The sequence below is a fragment of the Cuculus canorus genome, chromosome 2, assembly GCF_017976375.1.
Source record: "Cuculus canorus isolate bCucCan1 chromosome 2, bCucCan1.pri, whole genome shotgun sequence".
NCBI classification, from domain to species: domain Eukaryota; kingdom Metazoa; phylum Chordata; class Aves; order Cuculiformes; family Cuculidae; genus Cuculus; species Cuculus canorus.
In genome coordinates, this window is record NC_071402.1 from 15,338,884 (window position 1) to 15,364,953 (window position 26,070).

The 26,070-nt window shown below is 42.8% G+C and overlaps 1 protein-coding gene across 7 annotated transcripts in view; it reads left to right on the top strand.

Moving 5' to 3' along the window:
- Window positions 1-1,747: 1,747 nt before the first annotated feature.
- Window positions 1,748-26,070, top strand: part of ENPP2 (ectonucleotide pyrophosphatase/phosphodiesterase 2) — a 75,005-nt gene continuing 50,682 nt past the window's right edge. For 2 of the 7 annotated variants that reach the window (XM_054058763.1, XM_009568765.2), the window contains exons 1-3: window positions 17,585-17,719; window positions 18,021-18,123; window positions 23,900-24,055. In XM_054058763.1, the coding sequence (XP_053914738.1) occupies window positions 17,687-17,719; window positions 18,021-18,123; window positions 23,900-24,055 (292 nt within the window). In that variant the 5' untranslated portion in view covers window positions 17,585-17,686. The other 5 variants (XM_054058766.1, XM_054058765.1, XM_054058762.1 and 2 more) reach the window with 5 other exon arrangements.

A 26,070-nucleotide genomic window follows, 5' to 3' on the forward strand; every position in this document is an offset into this window, starting at 1 on the left:
GCATTTAGTACTTATATAACTCTAGCTGGATTTTTATCTAAAGTTATTTGATCTGACATGCAAAAACACTGACATTGCATTTTAAGATTCTGAAATCAAGCACTTGAAATCTATCCTCTTCTATGATCTCTGTGTATTATAACACACCCTGTGCTGTCTTTCCAGCAGCAGCACTGCTTCATTTACAATACAGGATCCACCACTTACTCAGCAGCTCCTCACAGCTTTTATTTTACCCTCCTTTTCAGTGTTCATTCTCTTGAAGAACTGATGGTGAGGAAAAGAGCTGTAGGGAGGATGGATGGGGAGTCCATGGGAAGATTCCATAGCGGGGTTCGACTTTGTCTGGGGGGTGGAGCAGGATTTATTTCAGAGCATGGAATCCCCTTCCCCAGCATGCACAAGCACACAGTTTTTACAGGAAAGATGTGGGCTCTGTGTGCAGCTGTGCTAGAGGGTGGGAGGAGGGCATATGATGGATGGACAGACACAATCCCACTCCTGGATCATGTTCTGAATGGGGACACTCTTTAAAACTCCTTTCCCTGGAAATAAATCTACAGTCTCATCCATGGTCTGTAAGGGGCTCAGACACATCCGGAGAAGGTGGTCTTCACAGACCTCAGCCATCAAGTGTGAGTAAGTAGCACACAGTGTTGACCATAAACAAAGACCTCTTCAAGATTTATAACCTGACCAAATCTGTTTGGAATTTGTCAGGGATGGATGATCATCTTAACTTGAAAAAGGCCATTCTTCCCTGGCCCCCAAAATCCAGTCTGTTTCTTTAGGGTATAAGCCTGAGATCTGTTCATCGACAGGACAGAGAATTTTGTTTAACATCAGTATAGCAGAGTACACATCCTTTGTTTTAATCTCAAAAATGTTTGGGATATTTTGCCTTAAAATTAAAAACAGATTAAAAATCCCCACACTTTCCAGCACAAAAATGGTCAGTGCAAGTGTTAGTTTATCAGAGCAATAAACAGCAAAATTGAGATCTTATAAAGGAAAATGTGTCTAAACTTAGAGGCACAATGCTATTACCCTTCCTTATAACCTAACAAAGAATAGTTCTGAGGGACTTTCCTTTCACCTGCCACAGATGCAGCCTTTGCCATTGCAACCCAATGAAAGCATGATAAATTCTATCTTCACCACCCCACTTCCAGTCTAGCTACAGCAATATTTGGATTTCACGTGAGCTATGTATTTGACAGTTTCTATTTTATATTCAGTCAAGTAGGAAGCCTTCAAAATGTTTAAAAATAATAGTTAGAATAAATTATTTTTAATAAATATATGCACTCTAGCAAAGGTGGCCTGAGCTTGGAAGTGGCTCATGATACAGAATTGGAAGGTAGCGAACTCTTTTTTTTGAAGTCAGATTGCTAAAAGCAGATAAAAGCACTTCAGTTAGTAGATTCTGGTGAAGGGCTTTAAAAAGGTTAAAAAAAAAAAAATTGTATCCATAACTGAATAGCTCTATTAAATGACCAGAAAGAGCTCAGCATCACCTTGTTATCTGCACATGACCTCTCCTGAGGCATCCGAGGCAAAAAAAAAAAAAAGAAAGAAAAAGAAAAGAGAAAAAAGGACAGATTAAGCAAGTGCCTCAGAGTGCTGCATTTGAAAGCAGAGCTTCAGGACAGGGATGCTTTCCATGGAGTCATTTCAGGCAAAGGTCACATGTGTGCATATAAAATCATTCCTGAAAGCAGCTCCTTTGTCCCCCAGCCATCTCCCAATGGAGCCATTGTCCTGCCCGGGCAGCTGGCACCCTGACTTCAGCTTCAGCATCGGGATCCCAGGCCCAGGGCAGGCAGGCAGCCCCCCAGGAGCCAGCCCAGGGCTGAGGCAGCCTGCGACCTCCTGGGCAAGAGCATCTGCTGGGAGCTGCTGCCTGGGGACAGGACCAAGCAAGGCTTCTACGTCAAGCTACAGTCATGGAGAGAAAAGACCCACTGGTACGGTAGGCTCATCTTCCCTCCTCTTCTGTCGTGTGTGTTTTTTGTGGCTTGTTAAAGTAGTCTTGGATAAATATAATTAGAAGCAAAGTCAAGCTATGAAGTAGCATTAATGTGTTTTTGCCAAGTGCAACTTGGATTGGGGTTTGGCAAGTTTGAAGTCCTCACAACGTGCATTCAGGGGTGATGCTGGAAGTGCTCAGACTCAGAAGTACAAGGTATTATTTAATGCAGAGAGAAGAAAATGTATTTTAAAAAACATCGTAGATCTCTTACAGCTTGTTTGGCCTTCTGAGGATGCCTCATCTCTTATCCTTTTAAATATAAACTGCCTTTTATATATGTTACCTTGTAGCGATGTTAAAACCAGCTCCTAGCACAGACACAAAAAAAGTGTCTTTGATGCTCTTTGCATTTACCTCCTGCAATATTAATATTATGCAAATATGTAATTATGAATTTAAAACTTCCACATCACATGGCTTTTGATTTCTATTAAAATTTCCCCTGTCAGGGACTTCACTGGCACAGTCCTGGGCTTAAAGGCAATTTGTTTAAATAGGTTCCCATTACAGGTACCTCCCCCTAAGCCTTTTTCTCCAAAAGCAATATATGTATTTCTTTAATCAGGGTAATAACACCTCAAGGATCTATGATTTTCTTTATAACTCTGTATGCCACAAATGTAAAGTGCTGATTAGAGAGGCAAGTTGATAAGGAGTTAATAAAACAGTGCATGCCTTGTAGCTCTCCCCGCCCCCCCTGCTCCATATGGCTGGACTCATACTGGTTTTGATTACTCCGATTGTGTAGTATTAACCATTGGTCCCTCTTTAGAGTTTCTTTTCCTTCTGATTTGCTTATATTTTAATTGCTATTTGCTTCTAACTGCTAGTGATCTATGTAAGCTTCCTGTCAGCATGCGTCAGTGCTGTGGAGGCTGCTCCTTATTGCCATCACATCTGGGATGGAAATGCTGAGCTCTGCAAGTCAAAGCAGGGTGCGGACTTGTCAGATTCAAAAAAAAAAAGGGAAATAGGGCATTTCTCCCGTGAAGCAGGTTTAAAAGACTGTGTTATTGGAGCGTTCTCAAGTCTCTGTTGGCAGCTTACACGAGTGCTAGTGTGGTGGGGAGGTGGGCTGGGGGCTGGCAGAGAGCACTGGCTGTGCCTGGTGGGTAGGTAGAGAAAGCGGAGGGCTGCCTGTACCTAAAAGAAAGAGGAGACTGACGCTGCCCCTTCCTAGTGGCTGCCCACAGGTGACCTGCTGACCTGTTCACAGACAGCTATGGACATTTTTAGATAAAGAAAGAGCTTCTCATGAAGTCCAAGGCTGCAGAAATAGTTCCTGCTAACAGGCCTGTATAGGATGTTAAGAAAACCAAAACAGCATTCCATTTATGTAGCAATAATTATTCTACAAAATCTTGCCTTATTTCAGAGGATGTAATATGATGGTTAAACTATGATTTTAAAGTCACTGCAGTGGGGGGGGGTGTGTGTGTGTGTCCAATTATTCATAAAGAATGCCAGCTGAGTTTGAATACCAGATAGCTAAAGATACGTTAGCATCATTCTTGAAAGTTGTAGCTTTTAATAACAGTGCTCACAAGCAGCATTTACTCAAGGATGCCAAATGTAATCCTTTGCATGAGTTGAAATCGAAGTGAAGGTAATGAATATTTCTGAGAGATGAATGAATGGTGGTGGCTTGAGACTGCTCCTGGCAGTGCTGGGGCTAGAACAACCTCATCCCAATTCCCACGCGCTATTGTAAGTGCTCATTTATGGTGCTTCACCAAACTAACAGGTCACTTATGGAAATGCAGCAAAACCTGATCTTGTTCACACACCAGCAACACTAACTGGTTTTCATGTGTTTAAGTAAAGCTGGAGGAATCCTTGACCTCTACCACACATTGATGGATGTGGGCTTTTGAACCTCCCAGTGCTGCTGTACCCATGCCACCCATGCCAGCCCTTGGGCTCTTCCCTGGGTAAAATGACGACTACGTTTGACCAAACGGTCTCACAGGCTTTCTTTGCCTCAAAAGCCATGAAACTGTGTGCACTCCATACATTTAGAGTAAAGGAGAACAGGGTCACTGTTAATTCAGTGAACAAAGAAATGTAAGCATAGAAATAAAAACATATGGGCTCTATTGGCATTGAAGAACTGTTTAAATTCCATTGCTTAGAAGTTCCAGTTGCTAGTGCTGCATATGACAAATTAGACTAAAAGAAATTAAAAATACAAAATAATAGCAGGTACGCTCTGTTCCTGTCATCTTGCCCTAAGCCAGACAGAGGTTTTCTCCTATTGCAGATGGACCTTCCTTACATCTGTGCCTGGAAGACAAATTGTGTCTCCAGATATCCTCTCTTCTAACACAGTTCTTGTCCAGCCACACTCTCTTTTCATTTCTGTTGAATGCCCTCTCTTCCACTCTTTATCGTGAAGTACCTCATGGCAGTCAGAAGTCCCTGGTGACTGGAAAAAGAGTAACATTGTGCCCATTTTTTAAAAAAGGTAGAAAAGATGACCCTGGGAAGTACTGACCTGTCAGCCTCACCTTTGTGCCTGGAAAGATCATGGAACAGATCCTCCTAGAAGCTCTGCTAAAGCACGTGGAGGACGGGGAGGTGATTTGAGGCAGCCAGCACGGCATCACCAGGGGCAAGTCCTGCCTGACCAACTTAGCGGCTTTTTATGATGGAGTAACCACAGCAGTGGACACAGGAAAACCAATGGATGTGATCTATTTGCACTTCGGTAAAGTCTTTGACATTGTCCCCCACAACATCCTCCTCTCTCAATTAGAGAGGTTTGGATTTGATGGGTGGACTATTTGGTGGATAAGGAATTGGTTGGATTCAGAGAGTAGCCGTCAATGGCTCAATATCCATATGGAGATCCATGACAACTGGTGTCCCTCAGGGGTCCATACTGGGCCCAGTGCTGTTGAATATCTTTATTGATGATATCGACAGTGAGACTGAGTGCACTTCGAGCAAGTTTGCGGATGACACCAAGCTGAGTGGTGCAGTTGTCACACCAGAAAGACAGGATGTCATCCGGAGGAATCTGGACAAGCGGGCCTGTGTGAACCTCATGAAGTTCAACAAGGCCAGTTGTAAGATCCTACAATTGGGTCAAGGCAATCCATGGTTTCAGTATAGGATGGGGGACAATGTGATTGAGAGCAATACTTGGGCATGCTAATTGATGAGAATCATAGAATCATAGAATAGTTTGGGTTGGAAAGGACCTTAAAGATCATCGAGTTCCCGCCCCGCTGCCATGGGCAGTGACATCTCCCACTAGATCAGGCTGCCCAAGGCCCCACCCAACCTGGCCTTGAACAATTCCAGGGCATCCACAACTTCCCTGGGCAACCTGTTCCAGTGCATCACCACTCTCATCATGAAGAAATTCATCCTTATGTCTAGTCTAAATCTGCCACTTTCCAGCTTATACCCATTCTCCCTCATCCTATCACTATATGTTTTTGTTAAATGTCCCCCTCATCAAAGCTTTCCTGTAGGCCCCCTTCAGGTACTGGAAGGTCACAATAAGGTCTCCTTAGAGCCTTCTCTTCTCCAGGCTGAACAACTCCAACTCTCTCAGCCTGTCCTCTTATGGGAGGTGCTCCAGCCCTCTGATCATCTTTGTAGCCCTCCTCTGGAATAGTTCCAGCAGTTCCATATCCTTCTTATGTTGAGGATTCCAGAACTGGACACAGTATTCCAGATGAGGTCTCACAAGAGAGGAATAGAGGGGCAGAATCGCTTCCCTTGACCTGCTGGCCACACTTCTTTTAATGCACCCCAGTATACGGTTGGCCTTCTGGGCTGCGAGCGCACATTGCCGGCTCATGTCGAGCTTCTCATCAATTAGTGTCCCCAAGTCCTTCTCTGCACAGCTGCTCTCGGTCATATCATCCTCCAACCTGTATTGAAATCGGGGATTGCCCCAACCCAGGTGTATGACCTTACTCTTGGCTCTGTTGAACCTCATGAGGTTCTCACAGGCCCACTTCTCCAACAGAAGTTGGAGAAGCTCAACATGAGCTGGCAATGTACTCTCACAGCCCAGAAGGCCAACCATATCCTGGGCTGTACCAAAAGAAGCGTGGCCAGCAGGTTGAGGGAGATGATTGTGCCCTTCTGCTCTGCTCTCGTGAGACCTCACAGAGGCTGCATTGCAGCCCTGATTGCCAGTGACGGGACACAGATACTCAATACCAAAGCCATAAATCTTGACCTCATATCTACAAAAATAATGCACAATTTTACATGTTTCTGGACTCTCTGACCTTCTGTTTCTGTGTAATTTGTGGCTATTTAAAGGTTCTAACCTGAAGGAAGGAAGATATTGCTGCTGTGTCCACGCTGTAGCAAAAGTTGTCAGAGTGAGCGCAGGCAGGACATGTCCAAAAGGGCTCCACAGGGAATAACTTCAGGTTTTATGGAAAGCCCTGTGCAAACCTGAGAGAGGATTTGAACACTTCCCTCAGCACTTTGCAAACAGCATAACAAAGCAGAGGGGAGAGACACCACCTGGGAACACTCAGTCCCACACAGTGTGTTTTCAATTACTTTATTCCAGCAGCTCAGCTCTGCAGAATTGCTTCAGACTGCCCTTTTAGGTGCAAATCCTTGGGGCAGGAAGAGATGTTGGTGCAGTAGGAAGCACCAGTACTTTTTACGGATAACAGTAAAAAGGGCAAAGAGAATAGAATCAATTTCAAGCTAGAAATTACTATCTACAGAATAGTTGCTTGCTTATTGCCATATATTTCCACTTGCAGAAAAACCTTTTCAGTTGTGTTAGCTGTTGATGAATATGACAGCTTGAAAAAGTTTTCTGCCCATGGCAGGAGATCAGGGAATGAGCCAAAGGCTGGTGGGGGTTCTATGAGTTCTGACAGCATAGTTGTGAGGAACCGGTGTTATGGCAGCAGCAGAGGGACTGGAGGATCAGCCCTACACCAAATTCAGCATCAGGGCTACCAAAGCTGGGACCGAGAAACTCTGATAGAGTTGGAGCTGATGACTCTTCATTCAGTATGAATGTAAGAAGCCATTAACTGCCTCTTGAATAGCCAAAACTATTTTCCTTCTCCTGTTTCCTTTCCCTGCTCAGGGAAACAGCATATTTTGTACATTCTTTGTAAATGACAGGATTGTACTGCCTGATGCCACAATCTAAGTCCTCTCTTAAAGGAAATAACCTGAAGGGCCACAGTCTCAGTTGTCTGCCAAGTCCAAAAGATTTCACTACTTAGGGCATTTGTGCTTGACCAGATAAATTCAATGCATCTAAATAGGGTCTAATTTTTTAATTTCCCTCAAGGTATATTGGACTTGTACAGTACAACTGAAATAGAGTGTTAACATAATCACAATACACTAGAGATCATAAGGATGGTTTCCTCCTCCCAAACCCCACCACAGAGAGAACAAGAAGGAGAGATTCCCTTTTGGAATCTCCAGAGCTCTGTTCTCCCAATCTCTTTCATCTCTTTTTTTTCACTCTTCCCATGAAGATGTCTTTTTTTCTGCTTTTCCATTGCTCTGCCCAGCCAGTCCAGCATCTCCCCACAGATGGTAGGAGATGCCTCGGACTTTGGAACATTGGGTGCCCTTTATCTATAGTACTGTCCTGGCAGTTGCTGCTGGCAGCCTCACGCCTGATTTATTTGCTGAAGCTGCTGCCTCTCCAAAAGCCTCCCACACCTCTGCCCTGTGCCCTCTGCCCTGCAGTCTGACTGTGCTTCCACCTGCCCTTACACAATGAGGCTTTGGGGCTGGCTTATTTATTTTATTTATAATGCATCAGAGTAGGAAACAACAAAAGCAGAAGCTTCCCTAGTACCATTTTTTTATACCTTCCAAACCCATGGTGAATTATCTGCAGAATCAAGCAGTTGTTTCAGAAGGTTTAGGCTACCAAAAGATGGTGTGTGAACATGAGGTTGTAGTCCAATATTCATTTTCTAAACAGCTTAAGCTGTCATGGCTTAAGCTGCCACAAATCAACTTGTATGCAAAGTGAACACAGTTAACCCCAGTGCTCCTTCTCTGCTGACTTCAGCTGTCTCCTGAAGATATTGCTACCCATTTCCATTTTTTTTTTTTAAAGGTTATTTAAGCATAATGTACCTCAGCACCAGGCTGGAGGAAAATCATCCAAGCAGTGAAGCTCCTGTGGCTGATGTAGTGCACTGCAGACAAGAAGGACAGGCAGACAGGCTGGGCTTCCTTCCCTCACCAGAAAGGAAGAAATGTTGAATTCACAGATCTGAGTGTGGACACCAGGCACCAAAGGCCTTTCTTTCAGCTGATAAAGCTATTGCTGGAAAAGGAGGCGTCTCCACTCTCTTCATCAGAGTGGTGATTTACTCAAGTCATTTTTACATTATGCTGGATTGGATGTTGACTTCAAAAGTGTTTGGTTGCAACACCTTAGGGATAGGGCATCACAGACAGTGAAAGGACACTAAATTAAATAACCTCAGGTATTTTGCAGGCTTTCTGTGGATACTCAGGAACACCTCTGAGAAACTTCAACAAATATAATTTCAAGCTGACTTTTGTCTCTTGTGAAAAAGAGATTTACTGGAGTGGGGAGCTTTCTGTGAAAACTGAGTAAAGCAGAGCTGCTTTCATTTTACAGTAGTCAGCAATCATAAAACCAAGGAATTGATTATTTCTGAAAATCCTGTATTGCTACATGAAAAACAAAGATGAGTTAGGAAAACAAATTTTAACTCAGTAAGGTTATTTGCTTTAAAATATTGAAGAAATCTATAAATATTTAAGTGGCCACAATTTCCCTACAATCTACTTGTTTAATCCATCACAACAACAAAAATAGTTCTGTATTCCTTTCCAAAGTTTTTTGCTGAAAACATGAAAAAAGTATTTACATCAAAAAAACCTCCTGATAATCTTTATGCAAATCCATGTAAGCACAGAGATGCATGGTGCAAGTTCCTGCATATGGGTCAGAGCAACCCGAAGCACAAATACAAGCCGGGTGGAGAACGGATTGAGATCAGCCCTGAGGAGAAGAACTCGGGATCTTTACTGATGAGAACCTCAACATGAGCCAGCAATGTGCATATGCAGCCCAGAAAGCCAACCATGTCCTGGGCTGCATGGAAAGAAGCATAGCCAGCAGGTTGAGAGATATACCTCTCTCCCTCTACTTTGCTCTGGTGAGACCTCACCTGGAGTACTGCACTCAGTTCTGGAGTCCTCAGCACAGGAAAGGCACAGATCTGTTGGAGCCAGGCCAGGGGAGGGCCACAAAGATGATCAGGGGCTGAAACATCTCCTATATGGGGACAGGCTGAGAAAGTTGGGCTTGTTCAGCCTGGAGAAGTCTCCAGAGATTCCTTATAGCAGCATTCCACAACCTGAAGGAGGCCTACAAGAAAGTTGAGGAGGGACATTTTACAAGGGCATGTATCGATAGGATAAGAGGGAATGGCTTTAAGCTGAAAGGGGGAAGATACAACTTAGATAAAACAAAATAAGATTTAACTTGGATATAACACTGTGAAGATGGTGAGACATGGGAATGGACTGCTTGGAGAAGTTGTGGATGCCCACCCCTACAAGTGTTCATGGTCAGGTGGGATAGAGCTTAGAGCAACCTGGTGTAGGGGAAGCTGTGCTTGCCTATGGCAGAGGAGTTGATACTGGAAGATCTTTAAGGTTCCTTCCAATACAAACCATTCTATCATCCTGTATTTTTGTTTTCTAGCACTTTACTTTGTCATTGTTTTCTTTTTTTCTTTTAATATATTTCATTCCCACAGAGCCTGAAATCTATTCAGCTACACATTAAGATACAGGTTTAAAAACATAATCTAGCAATGAATGCATCACATTGTTTTGTCATTGAAATGTCGCTTATACTTTTCTTACCCTGAGAAAACAGGGAGTACTGTTCCAACAGGATGTTTTTCCCTTTGAACTTACATTTGTCATCTTTGCACTCAGCTGTAATCAGAAAAAAAAAAAAAAGCTGGCACTTGACTACAGTGGTGCTGACACGGTTCAACTTAGGAAAATTTGCGATGCCTGGAAAGAAGCCCATCTGCCCGAAATGACCTAGAAAGTAATATGCAGTTGTTTTATGCTTTTATGTGTTGCCATTAAAACAGGCAGCAGCAGATGCATGTTAAGAAATGCAGAGAGCTGAGCATATGCTGCGATGTCACCGCTCCTTTGGGAGCAGCAGCAAGCCAGGGCGAAGAGAAGAGCTTGGCTGTGCTCAGCCCTCTGCTCCCCCGGCCATGGGAAGCCACTTATCTGCAGCACCCAGCTTGGGGTTCAGAAGAAGCAGCTTGCAGCTCACTGTATCTCACAGACACATGGCTTTCAGGACTAAGGACCAGAGCAGGGAACTCCTCCAACCACAAAACCTGTGAAAGGAAGGGCATTTTTTAACCTGTTTTGTGTCAGGGTGTGGCCTGGGAATGGTTGGTTGGGGTGAGAGGGATGGAAGTGATGGCAAGGACTAGCCAGTCTGCCAGGGCTGCTGGTAGATGCTTGGTATCTGGAATATACCTGCTGGGTTTGTTTCTTTTCTGAAGGAAAAGGGTAGAAAATCCAGTTATTTCCAAGTTAATCAAATATTATACCTAACTCTGCTCAACAGCTGGGGATAGCTTAAGCTTGTGTAAGTTATAAAGATGTATCTTTCAAATGTGAGATAAATCAGTACCCTCAAAAAGTGGTTGCAGATTGTCTGTGACAATGTTATCTGTGTCCTCATTTTCCTTTGGGCAGAAGACTGTGCAGTTCCTATTGTATCTTTTTCTGCAGAAATGTTTATGGAGCTGCTCAGTGAATCGGATCAGGGAGTTTAGCCAGCTTGTAATAAGTTATTTTTCTTTTTCAGAGGTCATATCTTCTTCGGCTGTCCTTGTTTCTTCAAGTCTTTTTTTAAATAGAGGATGTCATTCTCTTTATGTTGAACTGACTTCATTTAGTGGTGCAGTCTTATAGTCCCTATGAAAATAAAGTAGCTCTGAACTTGAATCCGACTTGTGTTCTTGTGAAGTAGGTTCAAGCCTTAGAAGGCTCATAGCCTTTTTTTGTCTTAACTACAACACTGCCACAGCCTGACCTGTGGTCATGCATTTGTTTGTCATGCCCAAAAAGCTTTCATAGGTAAGAGGTACACATAGGTGACCATAACAGCAGCCATTTCTTCACTCTTGAGATGACTCCTTGCGCATAGAAACAGGAGGAAAGTGTGCCCATATGAGGGCATATCCCTGTTTGTTTTCGGAAATCCTTGGTTTCCAGCTTACCTCACTTCGCTTTTTCCCCAGAAGAAGTATCAGTGCTGCAGAGCATGGATGTCCAAAGCCTCAGCTGCAGGCAAGTTGAGGACAACATTCCTAGCGACATATCTCTTTAAACTGAAATCAAACAGAGTTTCGCTATTTAGAAAATACCAGCGGTTTGGGTTTTTTTTAGAATAATAAGAAGAAAAATATTAATTAAAATACTTTTTGATCCAAGTGCCAAAAACATTTAAAAAAGAGAGATTTAAAACAAATAAACAGAAACTCTTGTTTGGCAAAGAAAACAATCTCAAAGTAAATAAAACAGTATTAATTATATCCACATTTTACTAGTAGGGAAGAGATTAGCACTTGGAAATCTTTTAATCATAGCCAAGCCTTGAGCTTGAAAAGTGTACCAAAATAGAGTTTGGGATGAGGGTAAATACAATTAAGTAGGAGAGATATGTTACAGGATTAGTCCCCACGAGAAGTTTTATATACTTGGAAAATTCAAAGCTAATATGGTAGAGGATGTACATAAAAGGTACACAAAGAAACTAGGGACATGATTTGAAGTCTAGAAAACTTGCCTTACTGCATCTCTGGTTTGGTTTGGTTTGGTTTTCCTCCTTTAGCTTTAACTCATTTCTAAAGGGCTATGGGTTTTGCGGGACAAAATAGGTTGTATCATCTATAAAATTCAAATAAATTATCAGTGATTATGTGGGGCATATAGAAGGTACCATGCAAGGACCTTGAGTCATCCAGACTACTGTCAGAGGGCAGGTGGGTAATTTCCACACCATGAAAGTCAACAGCTCTTTTAAAAAGATGCATGAGAAGCCGTTGATCAGTACCTGTGATACCCGTCACCATCACAAACCGTGAAGATCAAGGATGAGAACCTGAAGCTGAGCTTTCAATGCATTGCATTAAAAATGCATGTGGGCCATTCAGCTATTTTTCAATCATCCATTCATTCATTCATTCATTCCCTCCATGAAGAAGCGATTTTTCATCATATAACAGTTTTTATTCTGCAGTGTGCTAGATTCGTTATGTATCATAGAATCATAGAATAGTTAGGGTTGGAAGGGACCCCAAAGATCATCCTGCTCCAATGCCCCTGCGACAGGCATGGACATCCCACTAGATCAGGCTGCCCAAGGCCCCATCCAACCTGGCCTTGAACACCTCCAGGGATGGGGCATCCACAATGTCCCTGGGCAACCTGTGCCAGTGTCCAGTGTTCCAGTGTATATGATTGTCTTCAGAAATATACTTCTGAATACAGTGCATTTCAGTGAACTGTTTCTGCTGCTTCATAACATAACTTTGTCCAGAAACCAAATTGGGAAAATGATAGCTTCTTTGAAGGTGACGAAGGTATAGATATTGGACTAGTGTTTATGCTGTTACTGTCATATGTGCAGATCACAGGGAGAGGTTGGAGCAGCTGGTCTGTTAGCTGTAGAGGAGAGAGACAGGCATTCAGGCACATAAAGCTTTCTTCAGGTCACTGAAAATTTGTCTCCTTTATCCCACTAACCTAGATGCTCTGACAAAAGAGGTGACCTTGCTTACAAATCTTGCTTTGCTCAAGTGTGGACAGAAATGGTGATTGTGTGCGTAGGACACACTTGTAAGGCCCTTCCACAGGCCCTCAAAGGAACCTTCAGGAGCACCAGTGCTCTTACCAAATCCACAGCCCTCATTTAGCCACTGAAGCTGCAGTATCTGATGTGTGGTATGGAAGAATTTATTCCCGTACTGCACTTTGCCCTTGTTTTCACTAGGCTGCCCACCTGGGGTTCAGTCCCCAAACCAGTAAGTATATAACTATTTACATGAGTAAAGCAGAGACTGGGACTCAGGTCCTTTCTTGGCCGGTGGTTCCTCTTCTCTCTCTGTGTAGGCAAGAGCACGTAGGCTTAGTTTCAGAACAGATACACCTGTGTTTTGTGCAGGACATGGTTTGGTAGCAGCCCTAGGAGGGCACTTACAGGAAGGTCAGGTGAGGAGGGATGCAACGTGCTTTGTTGGTCGTCCTCAGTGAGGTTTAGGCTGAATCTAGATGCTCACCTCCCAGCTCTGTGAATCCTGCAGGTGTTATGTGAGGTGCTCAGAAATGTTGATGGGCCTGTAGGTGCCTAAGGCACTTGGTGCCTCAGGGATTGGACTGCAGCAAACTGTAATTTTGAAGACTTTAATTTGTCTATGATTGTTCCTGAGGGTCTGGCACCCCTTTATAGACCTTTCTGGTCAAAAAAGTCATCCTTAGCACGCTCCCCCAGCACACCTGGCATGACAGTTTGCATACCTTCCCCTTCAGGGTGGTGATGAACAGACAAATAATTAGTGACTGTTCCTCAAGCCTCAAGGTGCTTTTGGGTGGTGTTTTGAGGCACTGCAGTGACGGTGTACTTCCATGAGCACAGCCTGATTTGTGGGTTTTCCCAGGCTCATGGAGTGGCAGTGGGCATGGTGGTGCAGCTCCTCCACAGCTGGTTCTGTGCCCTTGGCCAGGGAAATTGTCTCCTTGGCGAAATGCAGCTTTTATGTGAGTGGGAAAAAAAGATACTTGCAGAAGCTGCTTCAGCCTTCACAACATGTCCTAAAGCCCAAGGAAAGGACAGTCTGAGCCTTGTCTATGTCAATAACTTATTTTCCTTGATACCTGCCTGCCCCCTTAATGCATCCATGCAAGTAATTGTGTCCTGTCCTACCCTTTATGATCAGATTGTAATTTATTTTTTTCCAAGCCAGCTTGTGAGCCATTTTAAATCTGTCACTTGCTGGAGTACAAAGAATCTCTCAGTGACCTTATTTGAGGTCCTCAGTGATACTCCCACAGGCTGAGCAGATATAGGTCCGTTATCCTTCAGTAGCTCTTGTGTATTTTTTAATGCATACTTAGGCTGGCAATCACATTTCAGCGCTCCTGCATGTCGCTGTAGCCTGGATCCCAGGATGATCTCTGCTGAGGGACTGCTCGTCGGAGGTCACTGCCCTCCTGCACTGAGTTTTACTCTTCTCACTGCTCTCTTTGTCATCAGACTGCTGACCCTAGCTGGCTTTGCTGTTCCTTTGCTGTCCTTTTGCTGTCCTTGCCCTCACACACTCTCCTTCCCTTCCTTCTCCGTCTTGTTTATCAGACACTGCACTGGCTGAATGCCAAAGATATCGGGTTTTGATCTATAAGGTTCTACAAAAATATGGTTTAAAGTCCTTTATACACTGGAATCAGCTCTTCTTGTTATGTTGTGCCTCATTGTTTTTGCTAAAAAGCCACAGGATGTTTTCAGTGAAATAGCCCCTTCTACCCATGTTCATTCAGGCTGCTGGAAGCTTATTTGGTTTCACAGTGCTTGTGTCTGAGAGACTGGATGTGGATGATGCTTGAATTTCTATAGCTTATCAAAAGGTTTTGTTCTTGAAACTGCTACTGTTTTTCCTGATCACAACTATATATTCCATATATACGTATGTGGAAGCTGTGTTTGAAGAAGGGTGAGTGCTCTGGGACACTTTGGAGAAGTCCTTTGCCTGTCTGCGTTTCATGCTGCTGCCAAGCGTACTGGAAGCTTTGACCCCGGCCTACCCAATGTGGCTGTATGCACATGAGATGAGTAGCTAAAAAGGCTCATTTCTTTAAAGTCCACTCCATCCCTAACCTCTGACCCATTAAGTATACTTGATTTATCTGCGTTTTCTTTCCTTAGTAAGAAAATTGCTCAAGGAAAATCAGTTTTATATTTTTATATAAGACTATAAATATCACTTTTCTTATATTAACTCTGTGGAATAGCAGAAGAGTAATGCTTGTAATTGTGGAAATGTTACAGTATGAACTTCTCATTTAAAGTGTCACCTAGTGGATGGTTGGAAGTTTTGCACCCCAAGTTAGATAATAATCGGTATGATCACATAAGCCATAAAAGCCAAAGGCCAATTCTTATGCACAATAATTGACGAAGAGGCATTTCATATGCTGTTGATCTTATTAACATTCCTTTTTGATGTGTTTCATTTAAGCCCTAAAACATGCACTGAATTGCTATATTCTTGGGCCACGAATATATTATTTCAGCTTTAGTCTTTCCAATTCTGATGAGCAAAACGGCAACTGATTACTAAAAAAGCTCATTACCAGTGAGCCAGCAGTGAAATTTTGCCTGAATAAAATTGTTAGACCTCGTTTGTGCTAATAAGCTCCTTGTGTGTCTGTGGGGTGGCTTCAGGCAGAATCCTTGCGACAAAAAGATGATCGTGCATCTGAGTATGCGGTCAGTTCAGAGCTACTGGATAATGTGTCTTACATAACACATATGAAAAAGATTAGCAGTTTCAGAGTCGTCATCATCATCTATAGTTCTAAAGGATATTACAAAGGAGGTTAATTAATATAATATCCTTGTAGGAAACACAAAATGAGCTCCTCCATTTATGTGGAATTGTGCAGTTTACAAGCTCCAGAGAGGTTACATGAATGGAAACATGAAAAATGTATTTTCATACGAGTAGAAGTCATCCACGTAACTATATTTTTCAGGTTTGTTTCTTGCTTTTTTTTCTGGGTGGCTACTTTTAATTTATGTGGCAATTTTCTTTCAAAGTAATTGAGCACCTCTGTGTTAGGAAGATATGCAAGAAGGGCAAAGGCTCAGCATCTCTGAAAATGAGGCTGGATGTATGGGCTTGGACACTCAAAATTAGCCACCAGATCTGAAAATTCTGTTGTGTTTAGCCTGGGTAACTTCGTGACCTGAGGATCCCAGGCTGGAGGAGAGCCTGGGGCCATTGCCAATCAAATGATGAACTTCTTTAGCTGAGATAAATAGGCAATACTGTTGAATGATTTTATTTGTGTCAACTTTGGTTTCCCGTTTGCTGCTGTCACGTACTGCAGTACTCAGTGCTTGGCAGTGAAGCTGTTTAATCACAGGAGATACCAGACACTAAGGGTGAAGAATTTTATAAGAATAGCTAGTAAAAACTTTGGTGGTTCCTTTTTCTCTAGACCTCTGCGTGGAGTTTTTTTGCTAGAAAAATATTGTGTATCATAACCTATTTCATTTTCAACTCTGCTAGTGATGAAATAAACACTGGAAGATGAGCCTTAACTTCACAGTGCTGGTCTGTGCGAGGGAGAGATGTCCTGGTATACCTAAGATGTAGGTTTTCTCATGCTAATTGGTTTTCCCAGAGGCTTGCAGTGTAAAGGTAGAGATGCACAATGGAGCCACTTTTGGTTAAGAAACTGCATAAAAAAAGATCAGCTCCTGGCAAAGAGTGGCAGCTGTTAATACATGGGTAGCAAAGAGGAGGGCTTTTTAGCTGCTGCTCTGCAAGGCTACGGGGTGGAGAAGGACAGATATTGCAGCAGGTAAAAGGTATCACTAAACAAAGCTCAAAATTGTACATGTTTAATATTGCAAGATACTTTAAAGTAAACTATACTGTTTCCTAATGCCAGAATAGGTTATGGCACAGGTCCCAAGGGAAGCTCATTCCACCCGAGGGCTTACGAATCTCGACTCTGTCCCTTTAAATGTAATTGTCAGTAAACACTTTAATGAAAGAAGTTTATATCGGAGAAAAAAAGCTGTGAATTACACTGGTAAATAATTTTCCTTGACAAATAATATTCCAGTCACTGATCGGAACCGTAATTCTGGCCAGCGTTACCATTGGCTTTGTAAATAGAAGCGCTTATCTGAACAGCGGAGCTTTCTGTTGAAAATGGGACAATGTGGGGCAGAGGGAACGTGTCGCTTCCCTCCCTTCCTGCGAGTCCGCGGTTTCCAGCTGTTCGAACCGCTCGCGTTTCCATCGATCCGAGCCCCGCAGCGCGGCGGCAAACAACACCACCCGCCGTCCCCGGGTTGGGGATCTCTCTCTGCTCCACGGCCCGCTTAGAAGCTTCAGGAGCAACCCGTGAGAACGGACCGGGTGCCCGATGTCCCCGCGTCCCGGCGGGGCGGGAGCATCGCGGCCCCGAGCGAGCTCCTCCAGCCTCATCCTCCGAGACAGATGGAGACGCATTTGGTTTCTCTTTTAACCATGTTACTTTTGCGAGGGGAATAAACCGAGCAGGAGCCGCTATTGGCCGCAGCGACATCAGAAAAAGCGCTGCTCTGCCAGAGGAAACCACATAAAAGCGTGCGTGTATGTGTGTTGGAGGGGAGGGCGCAGCGAGGGGTGATGCCTGGAGCTTCTTGCACTCGGAGCTGTGATTTGTGAGCGAAACATGATGAAATCGCTCCCTGGACAAATCACACGAGCCTGTCAACCTCACCAGGTGGGATTACTTGTAGCTAATAGCCCGAACTCCCAGAGCAAACAGAGCTCTGGGCTCACTATAAAGAAAAGGCGAGGGTGCGGCGAGACTCTCCAAGAAGCCCCTGGGATGGCTCGGAGGGGCGGCGTCCACCCGCACCAGGTAGGGGAGGAGAGCAGCGGGTTTGCTTTTAGAGGAGGAGTAGCCCATCTCTCCTGAATACGTTCCTGGAAAAAAAAAGGAGCGTTTCAGCTTCAGAAAGAGATGTTTTATTCATCAACCCCTTCTGGTTTGCGTTCCTCTCCAACAGTGACGCTGTCAGCTGCTGCCCCGGTGATGGGAACGGCAGCGCTGGGGATCTGCAATGTACAAAGGATCATCTCTGCCCCTTTAGCCCTAATGCTTCCAGCTCCAAAGTCCTGCTTTTTCACGGTTTGCTCACTTTGCTCTTTTACTTTTGCAGGTTATATCTTTATTTGCTTTTGCCTTTGGAGTAAATGTCTGCATGGGATTTACAACAAATCGATTTAGGAGATCAGAAGAATGGGATGAGGGCCCGGTCTCAGGTACAGTAACAGAAATAAATTGTACATCGCAATACCCTTATGTTATATACTGTGGTTAGAAACCGCTCCTACTTTCAAACAGTAGTTTGCTTGTTCCTTTTCCCTGTAGGATATAGAGAAGAATAAATAACTTGCCGAGCCCGACTTGGTTGACCTTTGGGACTCACCTATAAGTCTCCTATTTACTTAAACTTTTGCTCTGTGTGCATGTGACTATGGAAAATCCAGCTTATTTTAGGACTGAGCACTGTCAGTCTCACAGAGACTGGTCTCCTCCATTCCTGTGTCGCATGTCCTATGTTTTGTGCTCCACACGGTTTCCTTCCAGAGCTAAGGGAAACTCCCTGGTGGGTTTTAGGGTACGGGTCTTATTTTGGTAGCTGTTGAAGCGGTTTCGAGAAAGTTGATTAATGCTTTCAGGAGTCACTGGTGAGAAAAGCTTTTGGGATTTCCGCAGCTCCTGAGGTCATGCTGGTCTGTGAACAGTAGACGGCAGACATCTAACGGCGAGGAGAGAAGAGCAGGTGTTAGCCCAGATGTGCTGTCACCGACTCTGCTGGGTTTCTTTAGCCTCCTACTTTTTTTCATTGGAGGAAGGCAAGAACATGCCACAGAAGGGACTGTTGTTTGTGTTCTGGGCAGTATAGGGTTTTGTGAGCTCAGACATAGTCCAAGTGGAAAAATATATAAAATGGAAAACTAGTCTTTTTTTCACTTTTTTTTTTTTTTTTTAAAAAAAAAGCAACAGTAGTCCTGGCTTATGTCTCTGTTCCTTCCTTTGGCAGGAGAAAGGAAACCTGTGGTCATTTGATTTAGAGCTGGTTACTATGACTGAAGTGAGTGGGTTTCATTTGCAGTGCCCCTTTGTAATGATAGCTTGTGAATTTAAATTATAAAAGCGTTTGCTGTGGCCTGAGTTTGTTGTGTTCCTGGTAATTAAAGTGTCTCTATTCCCCCCACCCGCCCTTAGGAACTAATGTCTAATAACAGGTACAATCAGGACTGCTCATCACTGAGGAGAGGCATTCTAAGTAACCAAAAAGAATAGCGGCTCTTGCTTTTGAACTTCATGTAGCAGTATAAATATTTGCTTGAAAACCTACTTTATTTCTATCTTCTAATTGCGTTAACTGTAGAGCAATTGCATAGTGTGTATAGTAATGACGTGAAGGATTGGAATGTCATGTCTTCAACACCTGATTGCCAGTTCCTTTGCTTTCACTGGTGGCTGCCTAGGCTTTAGGGCAGGGCTGTTCAGTTGACTTTTACTGAAGTCCCAAAGATCTAATCTTGGGGACCCATTGCAGCTCATCAGTGTCAACCCTGCTGATCCACCCAGAACTGTTTAACACCACCAGGACTGGGATCAATAGCTGCATGCTGCTTCTAACAGCAGAAGAATCACAGGAAAATAAGAAATACAAGATCTCTTAGAAGTGGGCAGGAGATAAGGTACTTTTGACTGTCTATTGTGAATTTGCTTACAGGTGGAATTGGACCAGCACCTGGCCTTGAAGTAGTCCAGTCCAGGGTGCAACAATGAGATGCAGAAAAGTAAAAGAGGGTTTTGTCCCTTCTGTGCTTATGCAGCTTGGTTACTTTTATTGCAGTAAAAAACCAAGGACGTGCTAGCAAAGAATAAAGCATTATAGTCGCATCTGTTTAAAGGAGAAAGTAAGAAGTTACACTGGAGAGGTGGTCTTAACAAAACAAAAGCACTGTGACCAAAGAACATTTCCCAACTGCATGACTTCCAGCTACACTTCATTAGAAGTCCAGTGCAGTGCAATATCCAGAATAAAAGATTAGTATAATTATTTTTCAACTTCACTCTGCCTTGGCTTATTTATTTCCAAGTTTCTTGGTGTTTAGAGTTAATTATTGTGATTGACAGAACACTCTCTTTACCAACCATTACTGTACAGACCACGTTGTTATTTCTCTAAAGGTGTGCCATGATTGTAAGCAATTTTCAGTTTTCACCTAGCATAGAAATCCTCTACAAGTCAAAAACGTCATTTTTTTCCCCTACTGCCTTATAAATGCGTGCCAAAGAAGTACCATAATGCCTAAAACTCCCCTCCTGTTATTTTTTTGGTGTTGTACAGCTGTATAGGCCTTTACACATTTAAGATGTTTAATATTTGTACTTCAAATTTTTTTTTCACTTAATGTTTCCAAAAGGCATTTGAGAATCAAGTTTTTCATAAATCTGCTTGATAGGCTAGACGTATTTATAAGCACTTTAGGGCAAATGGTAGTCTCTTGCAGCAGATGCCTTGGTCATGATAGGATGATAGCTTAAATTTTGGAGGGAGAAAAAAATTTTCTGTCCCTTCTTACTGGATTTTTAAGCATGTCATTAAAATGTAGTTGTACCTTCCTTGCATTGGAACAGTTAGGATGTATTTTTTACTATGTGTGACTTTTCATTGAAATTTGACTCATTGCAATGGCATTTGGCAAAAATGAAATGCATGTTCATCATATGAATATTATCTAGCAAAACTGATGCTCCAGATATTTTGTATAGGTATTTGATCTGTATAGGATCCACAGGATCAAAAATGGCAAATCTTTGTCAAGTAGTCTCCTTCCTGTAATGATTTTGTAGGCATGTCTTTGTTGTGTAGACCTATGTTTGAAATACTACTGGAAATAAATTGATTTGATTTTTTTTTCTAATGTTGTAATCAGATAGAATCAGAGCAAGCAGTTTGATATGGCACTTTCCAAAGTAATTATAACACATTTACAATGGAAGTGCAATAATCAGGAGGGCACTACTGCCCTAAGTAACCTCTCTAACCCATGACACTAGAGACAATCCTTAGATGTCTGTTTTGAGCTCAACTGGCCATAAAAAGAATGCATGCAAAAAGATGTGAAGAGCTCTATATGTTAAATAAGGAGGGGGGAGATCTTAATGTTGAGGTCCCTCTGCCTGCTGTGTGGCCTGTAGAGAGATGCAGTAATTCTGAAAAGGATTTTGAAATTGTATAAGTTTGTTCTGTACAGAGGCTTCTGTTAATTTGAAAATACTCCCCAGGGATGGAGCACCTCATGATACATTTCCAAGCTATTCTGCATGCACCAGTACCCATGCCATGGCATTGTGTACGACCTGAAAATCATGGTCTGGCTGCAAAGGCAGGTCAAGCAGGATAAACAAAGGAATGATCTTAATGTATTCAGAGATTAGAGGAATTAAACCAAGTCCTCTTTTGTGTTGGTAGTATGGAGAGTGTCCTACATTGACTCAGGAAGTATGACTTTAATTTGCTAAGTAATTTGGGATAATTTGTCACATCAGTAATAGTGGTTGCCAACAGATGTGAAAAAATAACAGACTAGGTAGCTGGGTGAAGCCTTTCTTATGTGAAATGGAAACTTTACTTGCAGTTATAGAAGGAGTGAGAGGGGACCTTGAACAGCTGTGTAGATCTTCTCTGTATCCGAAGACATGGTTTGTTATTACTGAAGTACTCCTGATAGATCTTTGTCTTCAAAATTTCCAAGATTGGAGATTGTACAGCCTCTGTGGGCAATTTGTCCCAGTGCCTCCATGATAAATGAGCTGTTCTTTACAACAGTAGTTCTTTGAGCTGCAGTTGACTCTGTCCCTTATGTAATCTGCAGTCAGATTTACACCTTCTCTTTCCTAAACACATGTTGACATGTATTTTTTGACCTTCTGAAATGATCTCTCTCGCATCCCTTTGAAATGAAAAGGGTAATGACAGTGTAAGGGATATAGAATGTATACTAGTATGTAAAACCTTTAAGGTGAATCCATAATCCATTTGATTTGCAGCTTATTGGATCTGTGATTATATATTACATAGCTTCCAAAAAGGAAAGCAGTAGAAGAGGTTAAATAACAGGGATGTATTATTTAGTAACAGCTTTTCAGAAGTATTTGGCAGGAAGCAGCTGTCACTAGCAAAAAGGAACAAGACTTTGTATCTCTGAAAATCTGAAGTGTTAGTATGCTTTGAAACAATTCTCATGTGATTAATTTCTAGCATATTTTTGTGGCCTATTCATGTGAGCAAAAAAATATTGACCTGTGTGTTGTCAGCATAGATACACGACCTTTAGCTTTTTGCAACTCCAGATGGCCAAAATATTGATGGCTCATTAAGAGCATGCTTGCAGGGTATGTACTTATAGAGTGAAACTTCATTGTGCGTATGATGTTACTCGCTCTGCACATTACTGACCTGACTGACAAAAACACAAAAGCAGAGGCACAGTTGTCTAGTACAACCTCTTCCAGCAGTCATGTGAATGTGCCATGCACTGCCATGATCCATGTCTGAACCTTGATAGGTTTGCTTTTCTTACCCATTATCTTGCTGTAGAATTGATTTGTTGTCAGGTTTGCTCCCTGATGTGGTTTATGCTGGTGTGTAACCAGTGCTAGTGCCACTTCAAGGGAAGCAGTGGAGCAAAGGTGTGGGGATGGGAGCTGGTGGGACATCAGCTACTGGAGTGCCACCTCCAAACTCTCCCTTCATCTTCTTTTCCATTCATTCTCACTATGTTAGGATAATGTCATCTCGTTTGGACAGAGGTTTCCCCTCAGTTTAGGTAAAGATTAAACTTTCAGCTATGTAAAAGAGTAGAGGAAAAAGATCTATAAGAAAAGATCGGAGCAACTGTTTTCCAAAAGTGCCATTGCATCAGACCTCTTAAAATCATCCTGCTAATCATGGTGTGAGGTTTGCCAAAATCAAACCCAAACTGCGGTATAAAAGAAAGCAAACCTCAAGACAATTTCAAAGACTTAATTTTAATAGATCTCTCAAGGAATAAAAAGCACTGTGAATTTTTTTCTTGAATCACCTCTATTTTTAAAGAATAACATGTATTTGTAGTTTTATTTCATAAATTGCAATTAATCCTGAGTACACAATTTTCCTGCTTCATATAAGCTGCTGTGTAGAATTTTGTTACAGGAAAATTGTATGAAATGCATAAAATACTAAGTTTTAAGAAACAAGCGCACAAATACATATCAGCTTTGACTCTAAAGGCCCTCACTAATAAATAGATTATTGAAGTCTAATATATTATTCATGCTTTTCAGACTGGCAGTCTTGCGTTTTGTTATACACATAAATATATTGAGTTCTTACATACTTTTGTACTATATTACATACTCCTGTATTTTATTAAGTTTTAATTATTTAATGCTCTGAAGAAGCCCACCAGAACGCCTTGCCGTTAATTTATAGAGCATCTTACAGTTTTCTTTCATGCTTGACATTGATTTGGTGCCTTCCAGTATAGGAAACCAAGTCCTGCTGACTGCATGTAGATTAATTGCAGTCCTTTCCTATGCAAACTGCCCAGCCAGCCATGAAAATGTCACTTGGCTTCTGAAAACAAAGGCCTCCTTCTGAGGAATAGCTGCAGCTCCTGGAATGGGGCCTTGGAGACTTCAATACGTTTCTGCTAATGATCCCTTGATTGTTACAGAGGTAAAGCCGAGGCTGTTTCTTTGCTGGACATTGTCAGAGCATGCTGCTTCCTTCACTCCCCAAGCCCCCCATTTTTTTTCTTCTCCCCTTCAAATAGAGCAATCCTTTTGGAATTTGTTCCCTTTTATTTTATTTTATTTTTTTTTTTTTTTTAAATTTCTTCAAGCAACCCTTCTCCTCTCCCTGCTCCCTTCCCTAGAGGTTTTGCTCATCCAAGCGGCGTGGGGCTGAGGAACCCTTCCCACCGCTGCCAGCCTGACAAATGTTGCCCTATTTCTTGTTCCACACAGTCCTGTCAGATTCCCCCTGGATCAGTACCTCTGGCTCCTGCAAAAACAGATGCTTTGAACTTCAAGAGGCAGAGCCTCCTGGCTGCCGCTGTGACAACCTGTGCAAGAGTTACAACAGCTGCTGCTTCGACTTTGATGAGCTGTGCTTAAAGACAGGTAGGATGGGTCTCCTGTCCCACACTGCCAGGCGCTGCTGACACCTGGCTGGGCCCCACCTGATAAGCCAGTGCTCCCTGCCATGAACTGCATCTCCTCCTCACCTCGCCTTGCTGGGCAGGCTTGGCTCAGCACAAAATGTGTCCCATGTTTTCTTGCAAGGAGCAATAGGGATGCGTGCTCCTCGTTGCTGCCATGGTTTCCAGGGCAGAAAAAGCAGGGTACTACTCTTTTTACTATTGGGGAGGGACTGTTCACAAAGGCTTGTAGTGATAGGACAGGGGCAGTGGGTATAAACTGGAGAGCAGCAGATTTAGACTAGACATAAGGAAGAATTTCTTCACTGCAAGTGGTGAGGCTCTGGCACAGGCTGCCCAGGGAAGTTGTGGATGCCCCATCCCTGGAGGTGTTCAAGGCCAGGCTGGATGGGGCCTTGGGCAGCCTGATCTAGTGGGAGGTGTCCCTGCCTGTCTCAGAGGGGTTGGAAATGGATGGGCTTTAAGGCCCCTTCCAACCCAAACTATTCTATGATTCTATTCAACTATAAGAAAAGTAGATCTTCTGATACTCAGTTAAAAGTAATAATCAGTGTTCAGGTACCAATTTGGCTTCCAGGTTACAATGAAAAGAGCCATGTTAAAGGCCTGGAGGCTGATCATTCTGTGTCAACTGTCTTTTTTTCTCCCAGGCGGTACAATATTGGAGCAATTCATGCTCACCTGTGGGCTGTACATTGTGGTTACTCATGAAGGCACCTTGGAAGCTTGGAGCATTGAAGAAGTAGTGTGGGTCCTCTTGGAGTGAGCTGCAGGTGGCAGGCTGGGCTTGTTGCCTTGCCCCAGACTCTGGTTTCCAGATGCCAGTATGCATGTAGCATACTGGTAGGACTGTTTGACTTTGATTCATGGACCCTTGGGATGGAAATACAGCACTGGGTTAATTTGAATTTTCTTTTTTTTTTTTTTTCTTCATGAGTCATAGGCAAGGAAAACTTCAAAGAGTGCTATGAGTTACGTTTTATTTCTTAGCATAGTGCATTTAAATTATTAGTTGTACCCACTTCCTTGAGTGTTTGCACAGTGGTCAGAGTTGACACAGGTGCCTTCTGCTTTTGCCATTAAATATTTTCTTGTTTTATCAGAGAATTCTACTTTGAAAGTAAGCAGCCAGAAGAGAAGTCTAATGATTACAAATATAATTGCCCATGCGTGTGTCATGCTTGTGTCCTAACTTCCTGGGTTCTGTTTATAATGATCTCATTTTAGTATCTTGGTACAAAAAAGTGGTAAGCTACTTCAGTACAAAAAACTACTTTGGTTCCAGGTCAAAATCTTTTGAATTTTAGGCTAATGCTGTTTTGTACTTGTGTAAATAACTGTAGAATGAGAGCCTCTTTTTGAAGGCTTTCAGCACAATATATTTGCTACCAAAGGGCAGACTTTCAGTTCCTCAGTTTCCTGTCTCCAGTGCACCATGTCCACGTAAGTACATGGACAACTGCATAGCCCTTGGGGCTGTTGAGCACAAGCATTTAAGTCAATCACATGCACAATATGTAAATATTACTTATTTATGGAAAAAGTGCCAAATGAAGGAGAGAAAGGGGGAAAAGACACTACTGATATGTTGCATTTTTTATTCGGTGCACGTAATCTAAAGTGATTTTTAAAGTTTGTTGGTGGTTGGCCCAGGACATGGAAAGCCATGTGCTAATATCCCTTTTCCAAAGTAGCAATGTACTGCCCTTGAAAGTGCCCCCCAGTTTAGACAGGCCCTTGGATCCCAACTTCACTCGCAAGATGAGAAGAGCTGGAGTGTTGTACAGGGGCCGTGTTATACTTCTCCATGAAGAACAGCTCTCATTCCCATAACTGCAGTTGCCCAGTGGTGAGGAACCGATGGGAGTAAAGCATCAATTTGCATTTGTGTAGTCTCTTTTCAGCTTCCTTTATTTCCTATGGATTGAACTGGTTACTCGAGTAGCTGTGAGAAAAAGAATGGACTACCCAAGAAAA